Source organism: Botryllus schlosseri, chromosome 10, assembly GCF_051294905.1.
Source record: "Botryllus schlosseri isolate E-star chromosome 10, Bs_hap1, whole genome shotgun sequence".
Lineage (NCBI taxonomy): Eukaryota > Metazoa > Chordata > Ascidiacea > Stolidobranchia > Styelidae > Botryllus > Botryllus schlosseri.
In genome coordinates this window covers 7,899,611-7,920,233 of record NC_137245.1, presented here as the reverse complement: position 1 = coordinate 7,920,233, position 20,623 = coordinate 7,899,611, and the positions used below count along the sequence as shown (strand labels likewise).

The following is a 20,623-nucleotide window of genomic DNA, read 5'->3' as shown; positions in this document are numbered from 1 at the left end:
AAAAATAGTACATTGAACGCTCTCTTATTCACGAAATTTCATGATGGTGACGTCATATTTTGTGATAGGATTGTTGATATACAATGTTCTTTCCAATTCTCTGCTAGTTGCTGACGATTACCACTGACGAGTGTCAGCCGAAAATATTCGGGTTCATTTCAATATGAATATACTATGCAATTATATATTGAAGTTCTGTACCTCCAAGAAAATCATAAAAGGGGGCTTGTCTAAAAAAAGGTTGGGAACCACTCCATAATATAGAGTAAGAGTGGACAGAACTGATTCATGTGCGAGCCACATATCAAAAATTCGACTTTTAAAAGAGCCACCAGACAAAAATTCCAGAACACTAATTTAATCCGTTGGAATGAAATGCAGGCTATTGATAGAAGTTTACTATTGTGTGGTGACGCGGTGCGTCTCCACCAGTATTGTTATAACTGTGTGTCATTCGGATGCCAAGTCGGAAAAGGACCTTTTTTTAGTTAACACGACATAATTTCCCGTAAAAGTTTTGCGATCGGCAGTTTTCTGTCTCACTCGTAAAACTTGGCCAGGACCCAACTCTCTCCTACACCGGAAAAAGGCCATAAGTCTGTTTCGGAAATCGTGAATTCGGATATACCGGGAACAAACTTTCAGACCGGGCGGTCATCGCGAATCCCTTCAACGAATATTTTTGTAACGTAGACCCTAATATTGCTTCTTCTATTACAAAACCTGTGTCGTTCAGGTCAGAGGTTAGATCAATATCCCAGTCTATTGTGCTCGCACCAGCGACCAAATACGAAGTCGAAGTAGCCATCCACAAACTGAAATCGCACAAAGCCATCTGCAATGACCAAATCCCATCATGGTTTCCAAAAAAGATAAGCTTGGATATCGGACAGCATATAGCCCATTTTTTCAACTTCATGATGGAAAATGGAGTCTACCCAAGCTAAAAAAAAGCGATCATGGCCTTTTCATTCAAATAATATACCTAAAGATTTAGCTAATTAGGGCCATTTTATTTAATGAATATATCGTGTACCATCATGTTTGCATATTTGCTGGGGATAAAATAAACACAAAATGTTAAGACTGGGCGTTGAAATACTTGACAGAGGAATAGGAGTTCAGAGGCTGGACGCATACGATAGCGACTGCATAGATCAGGGGTGTCAAACTCAACGGCTGGATTCATTCATTTCCAAGACGAGTCAGAACCACGTGAGTGGACGTAGAAGCTGAAACGACTGGAAAGTAAACGAATAAGTAGTCCCAAAAGTAGATATGGTCGGCGGGCGCATACTTGAAGCAGTCACAATTGGAAAAAGACTATACTATCGAAATTGCAAGATCTATAAATTCCGGACCAGGGCCTACTGCATAGCGTTGGGACCCCGGGAAATCCCGATCCCGGGATCCCGGGATTTGAAGCAATCCCGATCCCGGGATTACTCCCAATGAAATCCCGGGATTTGTAGTGAGCATTTTCCAAGGCTTACGTAGCGCCATATCTCTTATTTTGGTAATAAAGCAATGTCACAAACTCTGCTGATAGTTTAAAACAATTCACAATTATTTGATATTAAAGTCAGCTATGGCATAACAATGTACTACACCAGTGGTTCCCAAAGTGGGCGATATCGCCCCCCAGGGGGCGATTTGTCGGTCCAGGGGGGCGAAAATAGCCAAGGGGGCGATAGGGGGGCGAAAATGGACGAAGGGGCGATAGGGGGGCGATTGGGCGTTGAAATGGTTATATTGGCGTTCATGAACATAACTGCCACACCCAAACCCTCAATTGGGATGGGAGGCCCACAGTTTTTTCGTGAATTAACATTGAATAAATTATAAAGTAATATTTTGGAAATTAAGGCAACTTTTTCCAAAAAATTTCGCGCTGCGCGCCATTTCGTAGTCCCACATTTATTGCTTATTGGTTACCCTTTCTCCAAGAAATAATACGCATGAGTTATAGAAATGGGCATCTCGGCGTCAGCCATTATCGCACCAAGACATATAAAGTTTCAGGCCATGTAACATGCGATTCCGAGAAGTGTGCCAGAATGAGAAAACCTCGGCGGAAAAGGACTGCCTTTATGCTGACCGAATTCGATATATATACTATATACATATATATATTTAACTGTCCATGGGCGCCTAAACGGCTGGCGCCAAATGTTTCTGTCCTGGCAATCAAAACCCCACAAAAAATGCCATCTCGCAGAGAAAAAATAATTGCCAGTGCAGAAATACCAATTTGAAATCGTGTGCGTCTTTTAGTTTAGTACGTATGGGCGATTTGAATATCTTTTGACATAACAGACAGACCACGAAATGTCATTACGTAACGAAGTCATTATACCCACGGGTCCGTCCGAATATGTTCAATTAATATTTACGGGCCCTACATTTTCCAAGACACCTCACTCAGCGTTACCGGTAAATCTGGATAAAAAATGGACAGCAATATGCAATTCCCGATCATATTGACCGATTCAATCATGAATGATATAAATTTTTCGCGCTTCGCGCGAAGTAAGCCGCCTAACTAAAGAGTCCAAAAATTTGTGCTAAGAAGTTGCGGTAAAGAGGTATCGGGGGAGTTGGGTCTGAGGGGTGCAGAAGTTTGCTTTATCGCCCTATGGAGGAGGGTCAAGACCAACGTATTGGGGGGGGGGCGACGAAGTGCTGTTACGGTCCTTTTGGAATCAAGTCGGATAAATTACCTTTTTTGTTAGTCAAATCACCAAAATTTAGCTGGAAAAGTGTAATTTCGAGGTCGAGCCGAAAAGTTGACCTTTTTTCTTAGTCAACTCGCCTGTGATTTCAGTCTATATGCCCATTTTTCGGTTCCCAATAATTGGGGGGCGATGATCGGTATGGAGTTTGAAAAGGGGGCGATGAGTCGAAAAAGGTTGGGAACCACTGTACTACACAATCACTCCCATCGTAGTCTACGAATCGTAGCAGTGTAACTGAGTATCGGAAAGTCACAAGGACGGTGCTGTGGAGGTGAAATACAGGTCGAATAATGGCGAATTTCGGATATGTCAATGCAAAGAGAAAATCACATGTTTAGCGAAACCGTTTTTTTTTATAAATCTACATAAAAAGCCAAATGCAACTTGTGTCAAGACGTTTTGAAAGCTTCAGTGTCTAGCACAGGGGTCACCAACCCGGTGCCCGCGGGCACCAGGTAGCCCGCAAGGACTAGATGAGTAGCCCGCGAGCCCATTCTAAAAATATCAGCATTTACCAATATTCGTCAGATTATTACCAGTGATCTTTTAAATATATAGATTGATTGATTCAGCTATTCTTGTTTAAAACACACTAACATGTAACATACATATATAAACACTTGAAAATATCTTCAATTACAATTAGTAATTTAATGTAATGTAGTAATTAGATGTACGACTGTACGTGATAGAATCACCAGAAATTCAAAATACGGCGCATTGCCTATAAGGCGACATGAAGGAATGCCGTCCACGGTCTTCTTGAAATGTTAGGGGGCTCCGTTACGATAGCTCGACGACCAGGACAATGCCAAAGTAGTAAACAATATTACTATTCGGAGTCAGATAGCCGTGAAGTACTAGCAGATTTTCAAGATATGTATACCCATTACTCATTGCATCTTTTTGCACAGCTTGTTTCTGTTACACTCAACGCAGTTTAACATACCATGTTTCTAACTTTCTGTAATCGTTGCTGCTGTCCGGTATAATGAAATCTTGTCATTTCTGGATGCTGAACAGTTGAAGATTGAAATTGTAACACTGCAAAATGACCCCCACCTCAGTCTGCAGCAAACGTTTGGTGCATTGTTGATACGGAAAAGTACAGTGGTGTAAGCGCAGCAGCTATGACGGTTGCAAGCGTCTATGGTTCAACTTATCGTTGTGAATCAGCCTTTTCGGACATGAACTTCATCAAAAACAAACACAAAACACGCTCAATCAATGCACATCTGGAACACTCACTCAGAATTGCAGTGTCCAGTTATATACCGGAGTACAGCGCACTAGTTTGTATCATACAATGCCAGGCATCCCACTGACTGCTATAGAAACAGATAACATGATGTCCAGTCCTGCCCAGTGCTATGAATATCAAAGCGGAAATTCAGTGTGGTACGGGTAAACGGCGTAAGTAAATAGTAGCCCGCAGCTTCAATCATTACGCAAAAGTAGCCCTATAATAACGCATTTAAGGTCCGTACAAATGATAATGATTAAATCATGCATGATTCAATCGGACACGTCAAAGAAAGATCAGCTAAAATGAAGATGAGGAAGATCGATTCCTATAAAATAAATCGCATAAGCCTCGCCTCGATGAACTTCTTAACCAGTTAACTGCTGTGGACGGGTAAACATTTATTCAATTACCCAAAGTGAGTGAATTCGTCGGGCCTTTAAGGCTTATGGCTATGACTTGTCAAGATGTTGCAAACGGATTCGTGACTTGGTGATCGAGCACAGTAAATAAATCCGTAAGTGTGTGGAAGAAGAGCTTATGGCAATGAAACGCAGCATTGGACGTTTTTCGATCACGTTTGACGAATCATTTTCTACACGAAACAGGCGGTACATGAATTTAAACGCTCATTATCCGGGTGGCCTTCGGTGGCTGGGTTTCATTCGTATTCACGGGAGCATGTTTTTACGTCAATACTACAAGGAATAAATGTTATGTGTGTAGCTTGCAAGTGTATTTTACTACTTTGCTAATCCCGGGAAATCCCGGGATTGAGAAGCGCAAATCCCGGGAAATCCCGATCCCGGGATTTCAAATCTGATCCCGAAGTCCCAACCCTGTGACTGCTCTAATGCAAAAGACTAAATACACTGCAAATCTTTAGAATCTTCGAAAATATATTCAGTAGTTGCTGCGATCGGTATTGCTAATGTTTCAAGTGAGAATTTCACTCATACAAGTGATGTCAACATATCTCGATACTATTAATTTATACCAAGGGTGGTCAACCTTTTTGCCATTGACGGCCGCATTTCGACTACTGATGTAGCCTAGGGTCGCATTCCAGGGCATGGTCGTAATGAACCAGCGGGACGCCGAATACCCATGTTAAAATGTCTTGGCCATTTCCGGTGAACTCCGGACTAAGCCATATAGGCTTACTATATACACCCAAGTCGCGAGTGGTGACTGCGTGATCATGCTAAGAGGCTGACCATAGTCACTAATGAACTTCGTCATTAATATTGCTAGTTTATATATTACTATCATACATTTATCCATTCTCAGCCCATGTGATCAGAGTCACACGTAAAGTTGATGGATGAGGTTTTTTTTTAAATTTAGGGCAATTTATAAATGATGATGGGTCTTCGGTGGGCTAATTGTTATTAGTCACTTTGTTGCATGCCGTTATTTCTTGACCTTCCATCAGGATTGTCGGTTTAGTGAGGAGTGCGAGTTTGTATTTTAATATGGGGCGAAACTGTACTGTGGGCAATGATTGGAAAGGGTGCTACTATATATTAAAATCCAAAAATGAACCTTCATTGAATCGCGAGCAGCACGAAAAAAATTTCAAGAACAGTTAGAATCTCTTAAGAAATCGGGAGTCGCTTCGTAAATTTAAATTGCATATCGACAGCCGCCAACCCATACTATAATTAAATTACGTGTCCACGGCCGCACAAATTTCCTTCTACGGCCGCATGCGACCGTACAGCCGCAGGTTGGCCAGCCCTGATTTTTACTCTTCAAATCAAATTGTAAAATCCGAATAAGTCTCCAAGTAGAAGTAGAAGTAATTTAAAAAATTACCTACTTGATTAAATAGTAAAAGGATACGCAAAACATAGTGTAGTACTCCGAAAAAGTAACTGAATTATGTTACTGCGTGGGGCTTGAATTAGTGATATTTTGAATAGTGTTGCGCTGACGACCATGACAAAAGATGGAAATGCCTTTTCTCAAACGAATTTCTATTGATGATTGTGCATTGTGCAATGTTTGTCAGGGCTGCTTTGATGATTACATTACTTCGTTTAGTAATAGACGGAAACAATCATACGTTGACATCATATCCTGCTTCTACAGCATGCTATTGTGGGGTAAAACCACTCGAATGTTTCAATTCTAGAGATAATAATGATCGGAGTAGGACACATCCTGTATAATATAGTGCTCAAGAACCCCTTCCTCCTTATCACAATTCTACAAGCTGCTTGCAGGTGCGGACTACAACATCCTTCGAAGTCGAATATTCAAATCGTATTATCGGAATAGACTGTTTTATTGAGTGAGTAGATATCCAGGAATACGGAATGCCTTAGATATAAATGATATAAACAATGATGACATGGATTCAATGTACTGTAGGCCTTTCTATATTACACTATGCAAATATAATGCATATATTACGGATGCATTTCATAAAATAAGTAATGTTCGTGGTCGGAATAGCCCTCCATGAGTGTGTGAGATTTTATACGTGAGTCGCTAATGTTATCTAATGTCCACCAGTGTTGTCTATTCGGCAGAATGAAATCTAGGAAGTATGTGCATGAGTGTCCCACGTGATTATAATATATATTTATGGTAATTAAAGGATATAAATTAACGGCGGATAGTTATATACACCAGTAAGCTCACGCGAATACAAAAACAATCGCTGCATTGAATATTATCATTATTTTGTGGTCAACCTTTCCATGCGCTTCTAATCGTTGTGAATGATTTCCGGCATCCGTTCCAATAACTGTAACTTTATTGTCGATATGCAGGACCATTACAGATAAGAGCTTGCAAATAATACATTTCGTAAATGCAGGATACGTCCGTCGTCATTTAACCCCGTGCCGGTGTGATTAGATTACCAACTCATTTTCATGGATACCAAAACAATACTCGTCTTTTCTTTCAACGTTTTTCCTGCGTAGAACTGTTAAATTAGGGTTACCATACGTCCTCTTTTAAGAGGATTTGTCCTCTTTTGTGACTTTTTTGAGAGTGTCCTCGGAGGACGTCCTTTTGTCCTCTTTTTTGAGATTTTGTCCTCTTTTTCGAAAATTGAGGTCACATTTACAGCAAAATGCAAGTGATATGCCGTAAATTAGCACATAGAAGTGACGATCCGACGGGTATTTCGAAGTGAAAAACGGTGATTTGAGCTCTGTGCGGCCTTTCTTTTGAGTCAACCGATCACAAAGTGGGAAAAATTCACCAATTTTTGAGAATTCTTCTCCGGTTTTGCAAGTCTCAAATTTCTTAAAAAGTGTCCTCTTCTTAGATTTCCAAAATATGGTAAGCCTATGTTAAATGCGATACCGCTTTATCATGTATCGCCACTTCAAGGTGTGTCAGGCTCTCAGGCCGTGCAGGACGATGAATAATGGTCTGCATCAAAAAGTGCTGTCGACTTGTTTGCATTCCACGCCCTCAAGAAATATTCATTGTTAGCTATGCAGGCTTCTGATGCCTAAAATGCAATAGCCTTCAACCTATGTTGATTGTAAATTATTATATGTTGGCGCATTCGCCAAATTATTTTGAGTTGGAACAATAATGACTCATTACGAGAAACAGCAATAAAATGTATTATTTTGAAATTCAGAAGCAAACTGAGACCCGATCACCGGAGACGCGGATATGAATCCACCACATGCTGTAACGGTACAACAAACTGGGTGGGTAATGCTTAAAAATCCGTAGCGCTCGCAGGCCCTGTGCGCCTGAACATTGCGTGCATCCCCACCTCGTTGATCAATCGCTACCAAAGTCAAGGGAGTGCCAATTTATCCAAGAAGAGTTTCACATACACACTCACACGACTTTACCATGATAATTCAGCCTGGCGCCTTCAGCTAGGACTACCATACGAGTATATTGGTCCTCTTCTTTCAATAAATTTAAAGTGTACTCGGAGGGCGCCCAAATTTCATCTTTCTTGGGAATGTGTCTTCTTTTTCTAGAAAAAGTATTAAAATGCCATTAAAAGTCGACCTTGACGCCAAACTTGGACAACTAGATAATTCTAGTTGTCTAATTTCACTAAATTAGAGCGAAATGCCAGTAATCTAATTCTAATCTAATTTGAAAAAGCTGAGATTTTTCCAGTTGTCCAAGTATACGCTCGGATAACTAGATAATTCTAGTTTCTAATTTCACTAAATTAGAGCGAAATGCCGGCAGTCTAATTCTAATCTAATTTGGAAAAGCTGAAAATTTTCTAGTTGTCCAAGTCTGCTCGACGCAGCGTACGACAGAGTTTCGGGAAAAAAAAGACGGGCAAAACGGAGTTCCAGTCGAAGTGATGACCTTCTTTTTCGAAAAAATTTAGTCAATGCCACAAAGGTATCGTAAAAAAGGGGGTTACTTCGGGAGTCGGGTCACAGTGACGACGTTTTTATATAGTCAACACAGATAGGCCTACTATTGGTCGATAACTTCAAAAATTAACCATATTCTTTTCTGGTATTTCCGCTTTAAACGTTTTTAAAAAGAGTCCTCTCTGATCTCAGAATATGGTAGCCATACTTCAGCAGATATTGACAAACTAAAATGTATGTGACAATATTCAGTGCTGCCAACGAAAGCATGAAGCAGCAGTAGAAAATATTGATTAACTTGCGTGAGAATATCTATTTTAACGATTTGAATGATCTTGATAATAATGTCACAGATGAATGATATTCTTTAAATATGGTGGTAGTGGTATATCATTTAGTTGGCTACACGATGGCCGCCGCCACCACACTTGATATTAAATACGGAAATTATTGACGTCGTATCAATCAGTCTTTTATCCTACTACGTTCAAATCATTTATATTTGCTCTGTGTTACTTAGTTTGTTGTATGCGTTGCGCAATTGAGTGTTTGAGTGATTTTATTCTACGTCGAGTGTTAAAGCTCGAGTTGAGTTCGAGTCATTTATTAGAATTAGAGTATCAATAATTATGACGTCAAAACAGTATGGACGAGTGGGAAAGTTCAAATATCCAACATATATGCCACCACAAATCAAATAAATCCAGTTACACTAAATTGATGATATACTTTCGTATTTTTCTACAATATCTGTTTCACATCGCGTTTGTGGCAATCTTACAACGAACAATATGCTTATGTTGTAATTTTTGTCCACTTGAAACTTTTCGACTGACTCTCATCAAAAGCGGAAGTCAGTACATACGGTTAAGCAAATTAGAAATACAGTAAAAGTTTCGCGTTGTGACGTAAGCTAATAATGACAAGTACATAGTCGCGAATGGCAGATCACAACGCACAGTAACGGTGCAACAGATAAGATAGCCTGATAACAGCCCAACACTATATGGAAGATTCCCAGTGTATTGCGGTGTTATTTCTGGCAGGTTTATAATGGTAAATTAAATGAAGAAGAGAGTGACCACCAGCAACTATGGAAAATTGATTGCTGTTGCTATTACCATGGCTACCTGATATCGTGGGCATCCTTTAGCATGGGTGGCCAACCTTTTTGCTATTCACGGCCCACGGCCTCATTTCGATTACTTATATACAGATGTGGTCAAAGTAGTCCAAGAAAGCTACTCAAGTAGAAGTAGAAGTAGCGACGGAAAAATCTACTCAAGTACGAGTAGAATTATTTCTTCAGTAAGCAATCTAAAACTACTTGAAGTAGAAGTAGAATTGACTGACTTTAAATCTACTCAAGTAAGTAAGCAGTTGTGAAAACGGTCGTAATTCGTTTGCATGGATTGTCAAAAGGTTCAAATTGAGCTATGCGAAAGGTGCCGAGCTTGATTCATATTGATGCATACAGGAGGTATTCAATTTTCGACATCATAAGCCTTCGTCCGCATCATGGGTGGAAAATGCGATACTAATCCTCTGTTTACTCGAACAGAACGTTATAGAAAATATCGTGGTATGGCGCCCCTTCCCCATATTTAAGGCCCGTAGTTTAGTCGAAGAGCAATATGGAGAAATGGTATAGGATGCGGTGTAAACACTTTGCGCGACTAGTCAACACGTTAATAAAAATATTGGGATCGTAAAAATGCCATATTGTTTAGCTTTTTTCCAGAAATTAATGCTTTTACACTTCCACGTGTATGTTATCCAAACAAAAGAACTGATAATAATTAGAACTCAAAGTATATGATACTGGTAATTGAAAGTGAAATATAAATACTACTTCATGAGGCGTCTTTAGTCGATAAAGTTTCGAAGGTTGGTATGCTAAAACAGCTCTAAAACTAAAAGTCCACTTTTCCAGATTAGAACACGCCATGGACTGCTAGATTACGATATGATAAGTAAATACTAGATTGCTAAACATTTGTTTCAAACGTTACGATGAGCCGTATATACGGTGACGAAATATTTTATATGGACGAAGGGCGGAAATGATAGAGGTATGAATGGTACCACCCCAACCTGCTACCTAAACTATATTCACTGATACCTTCGTGAAATCATACTGGCTACCCAGTATCCACTGCGCGCGAAGCGCGACGAAAATTCTGGGCTTTACTCAACTTTGTTGAAAATTAAAAGTTGATACTCCGTTAGAACAGCCCCGAAATCCCTCAAGCTATCTTCCTAATTGGTTGATTAAACTACTTCTACTTGACAAACTGAAAATAGGTAAAGTAAGTAAGTAGATCACAAAATATTTCAAAGTAGAAGTACCGAAAATCATATCTACTTGGGTAAGTACCAGAAGTAGAGAAAAACTACTTGAGTACTTCGAAAAAGTAGAAGTACTTCTTTGCTGACCACCTCTGCTTATATATTTCATTGCGTAGTCGTAATCAAGTCAATGAACGCAAAATATCAATGTAAACTGTCCATGCCCATTTCCGGTGAGCCCCGGACTTGTCTATTTAGTCATATTTCCTTAACGCACAAAAATCGCCAGTAGTCAAGTTATGAATAGTGGATAGATTGGGATTCTGGTGGCGGCAAGCGCGATTTTTTTTTCAAATTCATGAATGAATTTTGTTATTAGTAGTTGTCTGTTGTTTGTTTGTGATATTCATGGTGTTTGTCGACGACTATGGTAATTTTACACCAGGCCGATATCCTTCATTTTTATTTCGTATAGCTGCCGACTTGAAGTACGGCCATTTTTTAGGCTTTTATAAGACACCGCCTACGTGGATGACATGGCGAGGAGGAGCCTATAGATAAACGTCTAACACAGTGGTTCTCAACCTTTTTGTCGTCACGGACCCCTTTTGGACCGTCACGGACGACAGCGGACCCTCTCAAGATATCGTTCAAAATTAGCTCAATTATCGTGCCGACATCACCTGTCTTGTGCTAATAGTAAATGTAGACTAGTGATAAACAGCCACAAAATGCTTTTTCATGAAAATAACAGCCCACTATATACAGAAATTGGATATACTTTTATCATTTCGAAGGGGATTTTTTCAGCTGTATTTACTGTCTTTAAAATCAGCGTATTCGATTTGATATGAATGAGTACCGAAAATCTATTTCCACAAAGATATATTGGTGGCAAATGTAATACTAACGCGTAACGCTTCCAACGACAGCTTTTGGAGTGAGTTTTAATGAACATATCACGTCCGGCCTATAGTCATTTCTCTCCAGCATCTTATATTTAAGTTACATAGTGGTTACATTCGATTCCTTTATTGGGACAGATTCTGAAAAGAATTCAGGAATTTCTATTTCAAAGGAACGTTTACTAATTTGCTGAAACTGACAATTCCAAATCCAAAATGTTTTGCAGACATCTGGAAGTCACCATGTTCGACCTTGCTATCTCCAACATTTCATTTTTTCACAAAACCCAACAAAACATCTCTCAACAGCAATATGTTTGCATCAGCAGGCTATTGGCAATTTGACAATTAAAATGAGTTTGCACAGTCGGATATTTCATTTCAGACGATCATTTCAATGATGTGAGTGCTAACGTTTTTGCTATTATGGAGCGTAACTGGTTCATGCTTTTCCTAATGAAAAATCAAATAAAAATTAGGTTGTTAATCATTTTACAGATTTTGAGGCTTCGTGGACCCCCTGGAAATGCATCACGGACCCCTAGGGGTCCGCGGTCCTCCGGTTGAGAACCAATGCTCTAACGCTTAGGTAGGAATTCCGAAGTCAACCTCGGTCGGACTCGAACCCACAACCCAATGGTGTTGCAACTATCAAATATTTCTAATTTCTCAGCTCATGTGATCGGATTCACCGGTAAAGTCAATGGAGGAGGTTGGGCCAAATGTTATTCATCATCACTTTGTTGCATGTTGTTATTTCTTGACCTCCGATCGAGATTGTCGCTACAGTGTAAATATATTGGAATAGCTGAAACGAACCAAAAACAAATTTCTTTCGTGAGACACCCACGACTCCACAAAATTTCTCCTTGGCGCGCATCATTTTTGCTTTACACATCGGCACAGCAGGTCTGGTTTGCAAAGGGCACTACTATAGTATATACCTTCCTATGCATAACGGCATACGTATCAGATTACTTGAACTACTATTCACTGCAAGGTGGGTAGGGTGCGATTGTAGCGAATTAGTAGAAGTAGCGATTTGAAAGTAGTTATACATAAAAATCCTAATACAGTCGAGTGAAGTAGTCTAATCCACAATCACTCCAGGAAGTAGTGTAAGTATAGGCGATATCTAGTTGAATTAGAAGTAACAATATTAGGGCTTCGGTACCGACAACCTCTAAACCAGGGGTTCTCAACCTGGGAGGCGCGCCCCCCTTGGGGGGGGGGGCGAGAAATTGACGAAGTCAGTATAGGGGGGGGCGCGAGAAATTGACAAAGTCAGTATAAATTGTACGTGTCTGAACACGTGTTTCACATCCAATATGAGGAGACGATTAATGAAGATGAAATTTATTCCATATTCAAGAAAGCTTGCAAAATACAAACTCTAGCAACCGCGCTCTACGGAGTATAGTCTGATTTCAACTTCATTTGAGCCAATTGTTGAAATTCCCACGTGTAACTCATTCATTGCTTCATAGCTTTAACAGTAGCCTAAAGCTTGTCGCGCTGGGCAGCTCTTGTTAGTAGCTTGCGAACTGCACTGCCTAAGACAGACTTAGATGCAACATAGGTTGCCCGGTTTCGCCTTCAATTAGGCTATAAATCAGCGCAATTTAATTAATTTCCAAAACTGATCAAATTTAGCCTGGCAGGACAGAACGACGCCTTGCTCTCTGTACTCACTACCAGCATCAGGATTAGTCTCAGGGTGACCTACCTTGAAATTTATTAATGGATGTCTTGTTCAATGTTTTTTTGTTATTTTCAAACAAGTTTGGAGAAATTTGTCAGCAATGTAAAAGACTCAACAACTGGAATGCAGATTCAAAATTGGCGTAAGATATACCTTATGTATACTATTAGATCAGGGGTGTGCAGCCTGCGGCCGTAGAAGGGAATTTGAGCGGCCGTCGACGCCTAATTAAATTAGTATGTATTGGCGGCCGTAGACATGCAAATTGCAATTACGAATTCACTCCCACATTTTCGAGAGATTTTAACCCTAGACTGCTCAGGTGGGATATCGTTACACGATGAGTCAGGTGGGGTCAAATTGACCCCATCAGTTAATATGCTTTTTTTCTTACCAATTTCGCTATAGATCTGTCTAATAACCTCCTGCGTAACGTTATAACGATGCATCTACCTTTTTGGTACATGGAACCCTACTCTCTACCCATCCTAGACCACTGAGGTGGGATATCGTTACACGATGGGTCAGGTGGGGTCAAATTGACCCCATCAGTTAATATGCTTTTTTTCTTACCAATTTCGCTATACAGCTGTCTAATAACCTCATGCGGGACGTTATAACGATGCATCTACCTTTTTGGAACATTGAACCCTACTCTCTACCCATTTCAAAGTTCCCGCTGAGGCCTAATACCATTACACGAATGGCGAGCTGTGGTCAAACACCCCCCATCAGTTATTTATTACAACAATTATTATTATAAACACTACAGGAGGCCTGCAATACAATACAACTATACAATACGGTACAATATTACAACAATTATTTATTACAACAATGTAAATTCAATCAGAATCCTTATCCGGCCCAATGCATGTTTCGCATGTGGTACATCTTCTGTAGTAACACTCAATCCATGACTCAATCCACCTAAAACCGAATTTTTCTGACCAGCAAAGAGTTCGGAGCTATTCATCATGTCTCGTTGACTCCACGTGACATGAACAATGCGAAAGAATCACATAAACAGCCGGAATTGGTCCGATTGCAAAGAGGAGAAAATACTTAGTCTGGCCATTATACCTTCAGAATCTGACCCATGCTAAATCAATAGCTCATAGCGGCGAGGAATTAGAGATAACCAGCTAATGCTTTATTCCAATTGATAGTGCATATGACCATTTAGGATTACATGGCTGGCAAGAACAATCTGACCGCACATGAAAATATGACTCATATATTTGCTAGCCTGGGGTCAAATTGACCCCAACCTGAGCTGTCTAGGGTTAAGTAATCTTGAAATTTTCTTCGCCCTCCGCGCAATTCAACTAGACTTCATTTTTCGATTTTAATGCAGTAGCGCCCTTCTTAATCTGAGCCGGAATGGGAATTGGCAAGAAATAACAATTCGTTCGCGGCCCTGAAAAATTTTCGCGCCCCGCGCGACAATATGCATCTCCCGGCAACTAATCATACCATTGCCACTCGCGATTTCGGCGCGTACAATAGGCCATTATGAAAAGTAGAATAGTCCGGAGTTAACCGGGAATGGATATGAACAGTTTACCATAGGAATTTTGCGTCCAGATCGTTCATTGCGGCTATGCCCTGGAATGCGGCCTTACGCTACATAAGCAATCGAAATGCGGCCATGATTATATAAAACGTTGCCCACCTCTGTATTAGATGATGTGCTCTTTTTGACATGACGATAAATGCAAGGGGGGTCAGGGGGGCGCGATTTTTTTTACCATCTCCAAGGATGGCGCGTGTCAAAAAAGGTTGAGAACCACTGCTCTAAACGCAACATTTAATTATTAATAGGTTCGCGTTCGCAGGTTAGGTTGTAAACTGTAAATATTTTATAAAATATTGTTTTACGGTACTTTTAGCATTTTAGATAAAAGTTCATTGCATTTCAAATTTTATAACTCACTGCTTTAAGGTATCAAAACAGGTTCAGCATAAAATTAAGATAAATATTGTGTCGCCAATAGTGATGATGATTCTCGTTACTTTTCCCGATATATCTATCGATTACGCTAACACTAACTGCTAGGCCTATCTGATGGGACCTGAAACGTGAGCATAACCACACTGAGCTATATGCCTGGTGCAGCCGAAAATTTTATTTGGACTCTGTGGTGCAACATCGTTGCAGGGCTATGAAGATCCTCTAGGTCTTGAACGTATACCAATGGAAGTAGGCAATGACACTGTTCTCATTGGGCCATAGAGATAGCGCGATATGTAGAAGACCTTTCTAGTCACCACATTCTCAAATAGGCCGTGATTAGGTCTGGACGTAGGTGCTGACTTGGCCGTGAGTAAGTCCGGGTGGAAACTCAGATTTGGGTCTCGGTTCAAAAAGTTTAAGAACCACCGGTTCAATGAATTATCATAAATCCTACATGCCTATGTAAAATATGTACATGCCTCCCAATGTCACTATATTCCTGTGATCCACCGTACTCTATTTGTACTGATTCTAGTCAAGCATCATTAGGATTGAGATGATCGGTTTGATTTATACGGCGATCCAATTCTGAGGTAGGTTATGATTTCGTGTACCGCCTTTACGGTGGGAATACAATATATTCGCTAAGAGTGTACAGCAACGGTATAGCAAACCCAGGTGGTGCATACCGCTATAACGGTGTTAGTATTGCTAATGTTTACGAAGTAACTGTGGTAGCCAATCACCAATTCAATAACATTTTCCAGACAATTTCAGCACCCTTTCTGCGGGTGTTGCGACAACTGCGGACTCTGTCTAATGACAGTGGTAGCCCCATGCTATATTTTCGGCAAGACAGCTGAAGCAGTCGGAGAGGATTGCCTCATGTGGGGCGTAGCATACATTTTTCTTCGCTGCATCGCCGGTGCAATTATTCGCGGAAAAGTAAGAGAATCTCGAGGAATTCAAGGAGACGGTGTGGAAGACGTCTGCAAGCATTGGTTTTGTCCGCTTTGCGCTCTCATTCAAGACCACTTGGAGGTAGTTCCATTGTGGATGGGCCAGGCGATGGCTCGAACCTAAAGGGAGTTATCTAATCTTTCAAAAAGTCCGGATTCAATAGGTTTACTGTAATTATGTAAATATTCAGTTCAATAAACATGATTGATGGAACAATAGAGAATTTTGAACTTTGCGATTGTTCCAACTACACGTAGAGTGTGGACTCGCGATTCTTGAACTTTTGCTCACAATTAGTTAGCCCACATCCCTCCAGTCCAAACAGCTGTTACACGGCTGTGATTGAGATAACTCAGTCGACCAAGTCAATTGTTATCATTTTGAAATGAGTGAAATTAGTAGGGACGGTGCGAACCCCTGAAAGGTTCGGGTTCGTGTGAACGAGAATCTCTTCAACTTCAACTAGGCTGAGATCGATCATTGTTAATAATGATTTTGATTGCGGGTCAAGCTAACAGCAGAGAATCACTACATATTCTGAGCAACCTTTTCTAACAAAGCAAGTCAAATTTTTCGAAAGGGCATGGTGCATGCTCCTCTATAGTTCCGAATTTCTTTTCTCGCAGCCAGCACCACGAAAGAGTTGGTCCGATGTCAAAATAGAAAGAATTTCAACCAAAAATGTGATATTAACGTTTAAAATAGTAATGTATGAAATATGTTCACAGTGCAGAGCCTACCAAGGTTTGCTTGCGGACACGAACCTCCTAATTTCCGAGGTCCACACACCCAACGCGAATGTGAAAGTCACGCTCACACCATCCCTAAGAGTTAGTGTCTACTTCATTCGTCCATAGTATTTATTTATAGTCATAGCGTTACGAGCATATCACTATTTGGTGATACGATGATTGAAATACAATGTTCTTGTCAATCCCCTATACTATCTGCTGACGATAAAGCTTAAAACATCCAAGCTGGACATGAAATTTGAAAACTTGAAAACTTTGCAAATTTGTTTGACCTGACTTGACAAATGTTGAAATGAATCGACTCGACTCAAGTCAAAATTTGCAGTGACTTGTTTTAACTACGGGAATGTTCTGGTTCCGTTTTCGCCCGATTATATGAGCAACTGCAGCTTCGCTTGAGTTACCTACCAACATATCCACATCTCGAAATCGACTTGACGGTGAATCTGACATTGTAAATGTAAATGTACTGTTCAAACTGGCAATGAATGGCTTGACGGCATGTTTAGAATAGCAGTAGGCCTACGTACGTTGTGGTAATTATAGTCACCTCTTTAGCATACAGGTACTAGAAAGTTTGAAAACAACTGCTAGATATCATAATGTTCTAAGATGGTTGATGACAATTCACTACTCAGTCTGTTAATGAAATCGTATTAGAAGGGCTTCCTGGGGCTACAGAACTTCAACATACAATTGAAATACATATTCATATGGAAAATATCCCGAATATTTTCGGGTGACGCTCGTCAGCGGTAATTGTCAAAAACTAGACGAACATTGTATATACGACATTGTATATGGCAGTTGTCGGGAACCTACGGCTCGGGAGCCATATATGGCTCTTTTGGGCATACGATATGGCACATTCCGAAATTTGTATTTTTTGGCTTAATTTATCAAGATTGCTGCAACTTGGTAATAAATATTCAGCGCGGCAATTATAATTAATCTTGTAGCAGTATGAACATGTCTTTGAGAGGTTAATACAGTGGGGTATTCGGGGTTAGGGCCTCCGCACACTTTTTCAAAATCCTCAATTTTAAGTTGCTGTCGCGCCGGCGACCGATATCACTCACGAATTCGATGTATACCCAACACGAAATCGTGTATTGCGCGATACGGTGAATGATGTAAGAGACAAGGAGACATGGCTACGCCTGTATCACAATGTAGTTTTCAAATACACATTGTCTTCCTCATCTACGGCGAGAAATGAACTACCGTGGAAGTGACATTCACAATTACAAATTCAAATTACTAACAACGCTATAAGCTATCCTCGTTCTTCTCTCCTCGTAACTTTGTAGTCGATGTTAAAATGTAGGCGTGTGGCGCAAGGTTGTGTTACCGCCGAATACTTTAAGAATTGAGAAATCGAATCGGAATCAGTGCGACAATTAAATTCGAGTATTATCAGTATTATAAAGTCTATGATATTTACGATGAATTGCGCTGATCACAGGTCGTGCCGGTCGTGCTTCCCTATGCCCTATCTCTGCTTTCACGCCATTGCAGTGGGTATGTATACTGCTGCATAGTGACCTAGGTCATGCTTGGCTCCACCTGCGAATCATGGGTCATCGCATTTGAGATTAGCACCAAGACGAACCTACGATCTCGTATGACTGAAGAAAGTCTCAAATTTTGTATGCAGCGTAACGTCAACGAATGTCGACCAGACTACTAAGTCATCAGTAGGGCGTTTTTTTTTACCTAAAATAAGGAAAATTTTGACCTAAAAAATCAAAATGTTGACTTTTTTTGACCTAAACAAACTGAATTTTGACCAAATTTTGACTCAACATATGCAAATTAGGTGTTTTCCCACATAATGTTGAAATTGTACCAGTTATCTTCATTTCTGGTTGGAACTGACTGTCCTAACGAAGTAGTTTGGCATGAAAAAACGTTTTTGGCTTAGAAACAGGCAACTTCTTACACGAGAAAACCAATATTTTAAGGAAATCTGGCCCTATGAAAAATTCCAGTCGTTACAATATGTTTTATGGTAGAAATAATTAAAAAAAATTGTAGTACAACGAGAGGCATTTTCCTACATTCTTGGGTAGAAAGTGCATGTCCTTACTAAGAAGCTTGCCAAGGACGTTCATGCGCTTCCTAATATAAAAATGATGCAATGCGCAAGAAGTCTTTCTTCAGTTGGGATGTTGCGGTACGTTGAACATAACAACATGTTTACCTACTTGTTTTATTTGACCGTTTTGATTCATAATGAGCAGACAATTAGCCGTTTACAACGGTAGGCCTATAAAATAGGCTACAAACTGTAAAATATCAAATGATAAGTTCACCGACAGTGCAAAATCTACGATGCGAACGAAATGCAGACGTCAAAAAAATTTTGACTTCATGAAAAATTTTGACAAATTTTGACCTAACGCTACAATTTTGACAAATTTTGACTTGTCAAAAAAAAACGCCCTAGTCATCAGGAATGTCATGCAGTAACAAAACTATAAAATTGTGTAAAAAGTAGATTCCTACTTTGACTGTTGTCTTCGTCTGTTGGAAATCTAAATGGTAATTCTCTTGAGCTTAGAAAAATATCACGTGCCTCTCAGTGCAATACAATTAGAAATTTATGCCTTGCAAAATATCTATAACTCAAGTGTTGCATACTCATTACTTAACTAAAGACAGCCAGCATGATTAGTACGAGTTTTCACTGAGGAAAACGACAAATGCCCTGTAGTGATTTCGAATTTTCGCTACGATGACGTCACCATTCTTCAATTGTGACGTAGTAGTTGATTGACATGCATGGCTCTTCGGGAGTTCAAATGGAAAGTAAAGGCTCAATATGGCTCTTCGGACGAAAAAGCTCCCGACCACTGGTATATGGTGCACATTCCCGTACAATGTTCTTTCCGATTTTCGACCATAGTCAGCAACCGTGACGAATGCAAGCGAAATGTAAGCCTAATCGAATTGATCGGTTGATCAAGTTCGAGCAGGCCTGATCCACAAGACCATAGCAGTCTAGCACCATTAACCCCACATGCAACAACAATACCAACAGCCACCACAACAACAACAATAACAACAATAACAATAACAAGAACGACGACTGAAGACACAATCAGCGGACGCAGATGACTGTTATATTGTTGTTGAGTATGATTTGATTGGTGATTTTACCTCAATGGTTTTGTTCGCCATTTTTGCGATAATTGTTCATGCATTAGATGGCTGCATTCGCTGATAGAGTAAAATCTATCACGTCCTTGAAGAGACGTGCGTATTTAAGTAGTACTTCAAATTTCATTGGTACTTTGAAGTCCGAGCATTTGTTAATTAGCGCTTTCCTTTGGCGACTGTGCTTTCGACAGTACATTACTTAGTGCGATACGTCTACTAGTTCAATACACCATTCGCAATTTAGAGAATCCGACAAACCAATTCTGTTGAGATGTGCTCTTAATCCCACAATGCCCGGTCTGTAGGCGGAATAAGATTGATTGGCTTTTCTTCGGCATTTCAAAGAAGCTAACAGCTGAATAAACATCGGGAACAAACTTTTTGAAATGTTCTGCAGTTTAGGACCCTGCAAATTTCGAGTTCCACTCTTCATATACATGTGTTCGTATGATTTTAATGACTTCCTTCGAAGTCAGGCTTGGCTCCTCGTCCTGTAGAATAGGCGAGTCGGCTTCCGCTTTGGCTATAGCAGATCTGCTTTCTCGTTCCCGTGAATTCCGCAATGTCCAGGAATCCATTCCAATACGACACCG

At 40.2% G+C, this 20,623-nt stretch overlaps 1 protein-coding gene across 4 annotated transcripts in view; it reads left to right on the top strand.

Moving 5' to 3' along the window:
* LOC145449019 (uncharacterized) overlaps positions 1 to 20,623 on the top strand; it is a 58,922-nt gene that overhangs the window by 9,367 nt on the left and 28,932 nt on the right. The window contains exons 1-3 of one of the 4 annotated variants that reach the window (XM_080327483.1): positions 6,115 to 6,274; positions 7,589 to 7,661; positions 15,924 to 16,197. In XM_080327483.1, the coding sequence (XP_080183609.1) occupies positions 7,624 to 7,661; positions 15,924 to 16,197 (312 nt within the window). In that variant the 5' untranslated portion in view covers positions 6,115 to 6,274; positions 7,589 to 7,623. Of the gene's footprint in view, positions 1 to 6,114; positions 6,275 to 7,588; positions 7,662 to 15,923; positions 17,816 to 20,623 lie in introns of those variants that run through there. The other 3 variants (XR_013918098.1, XM_080327485.1, XM_080327484.1) reach the window with 3 other exon arrangements.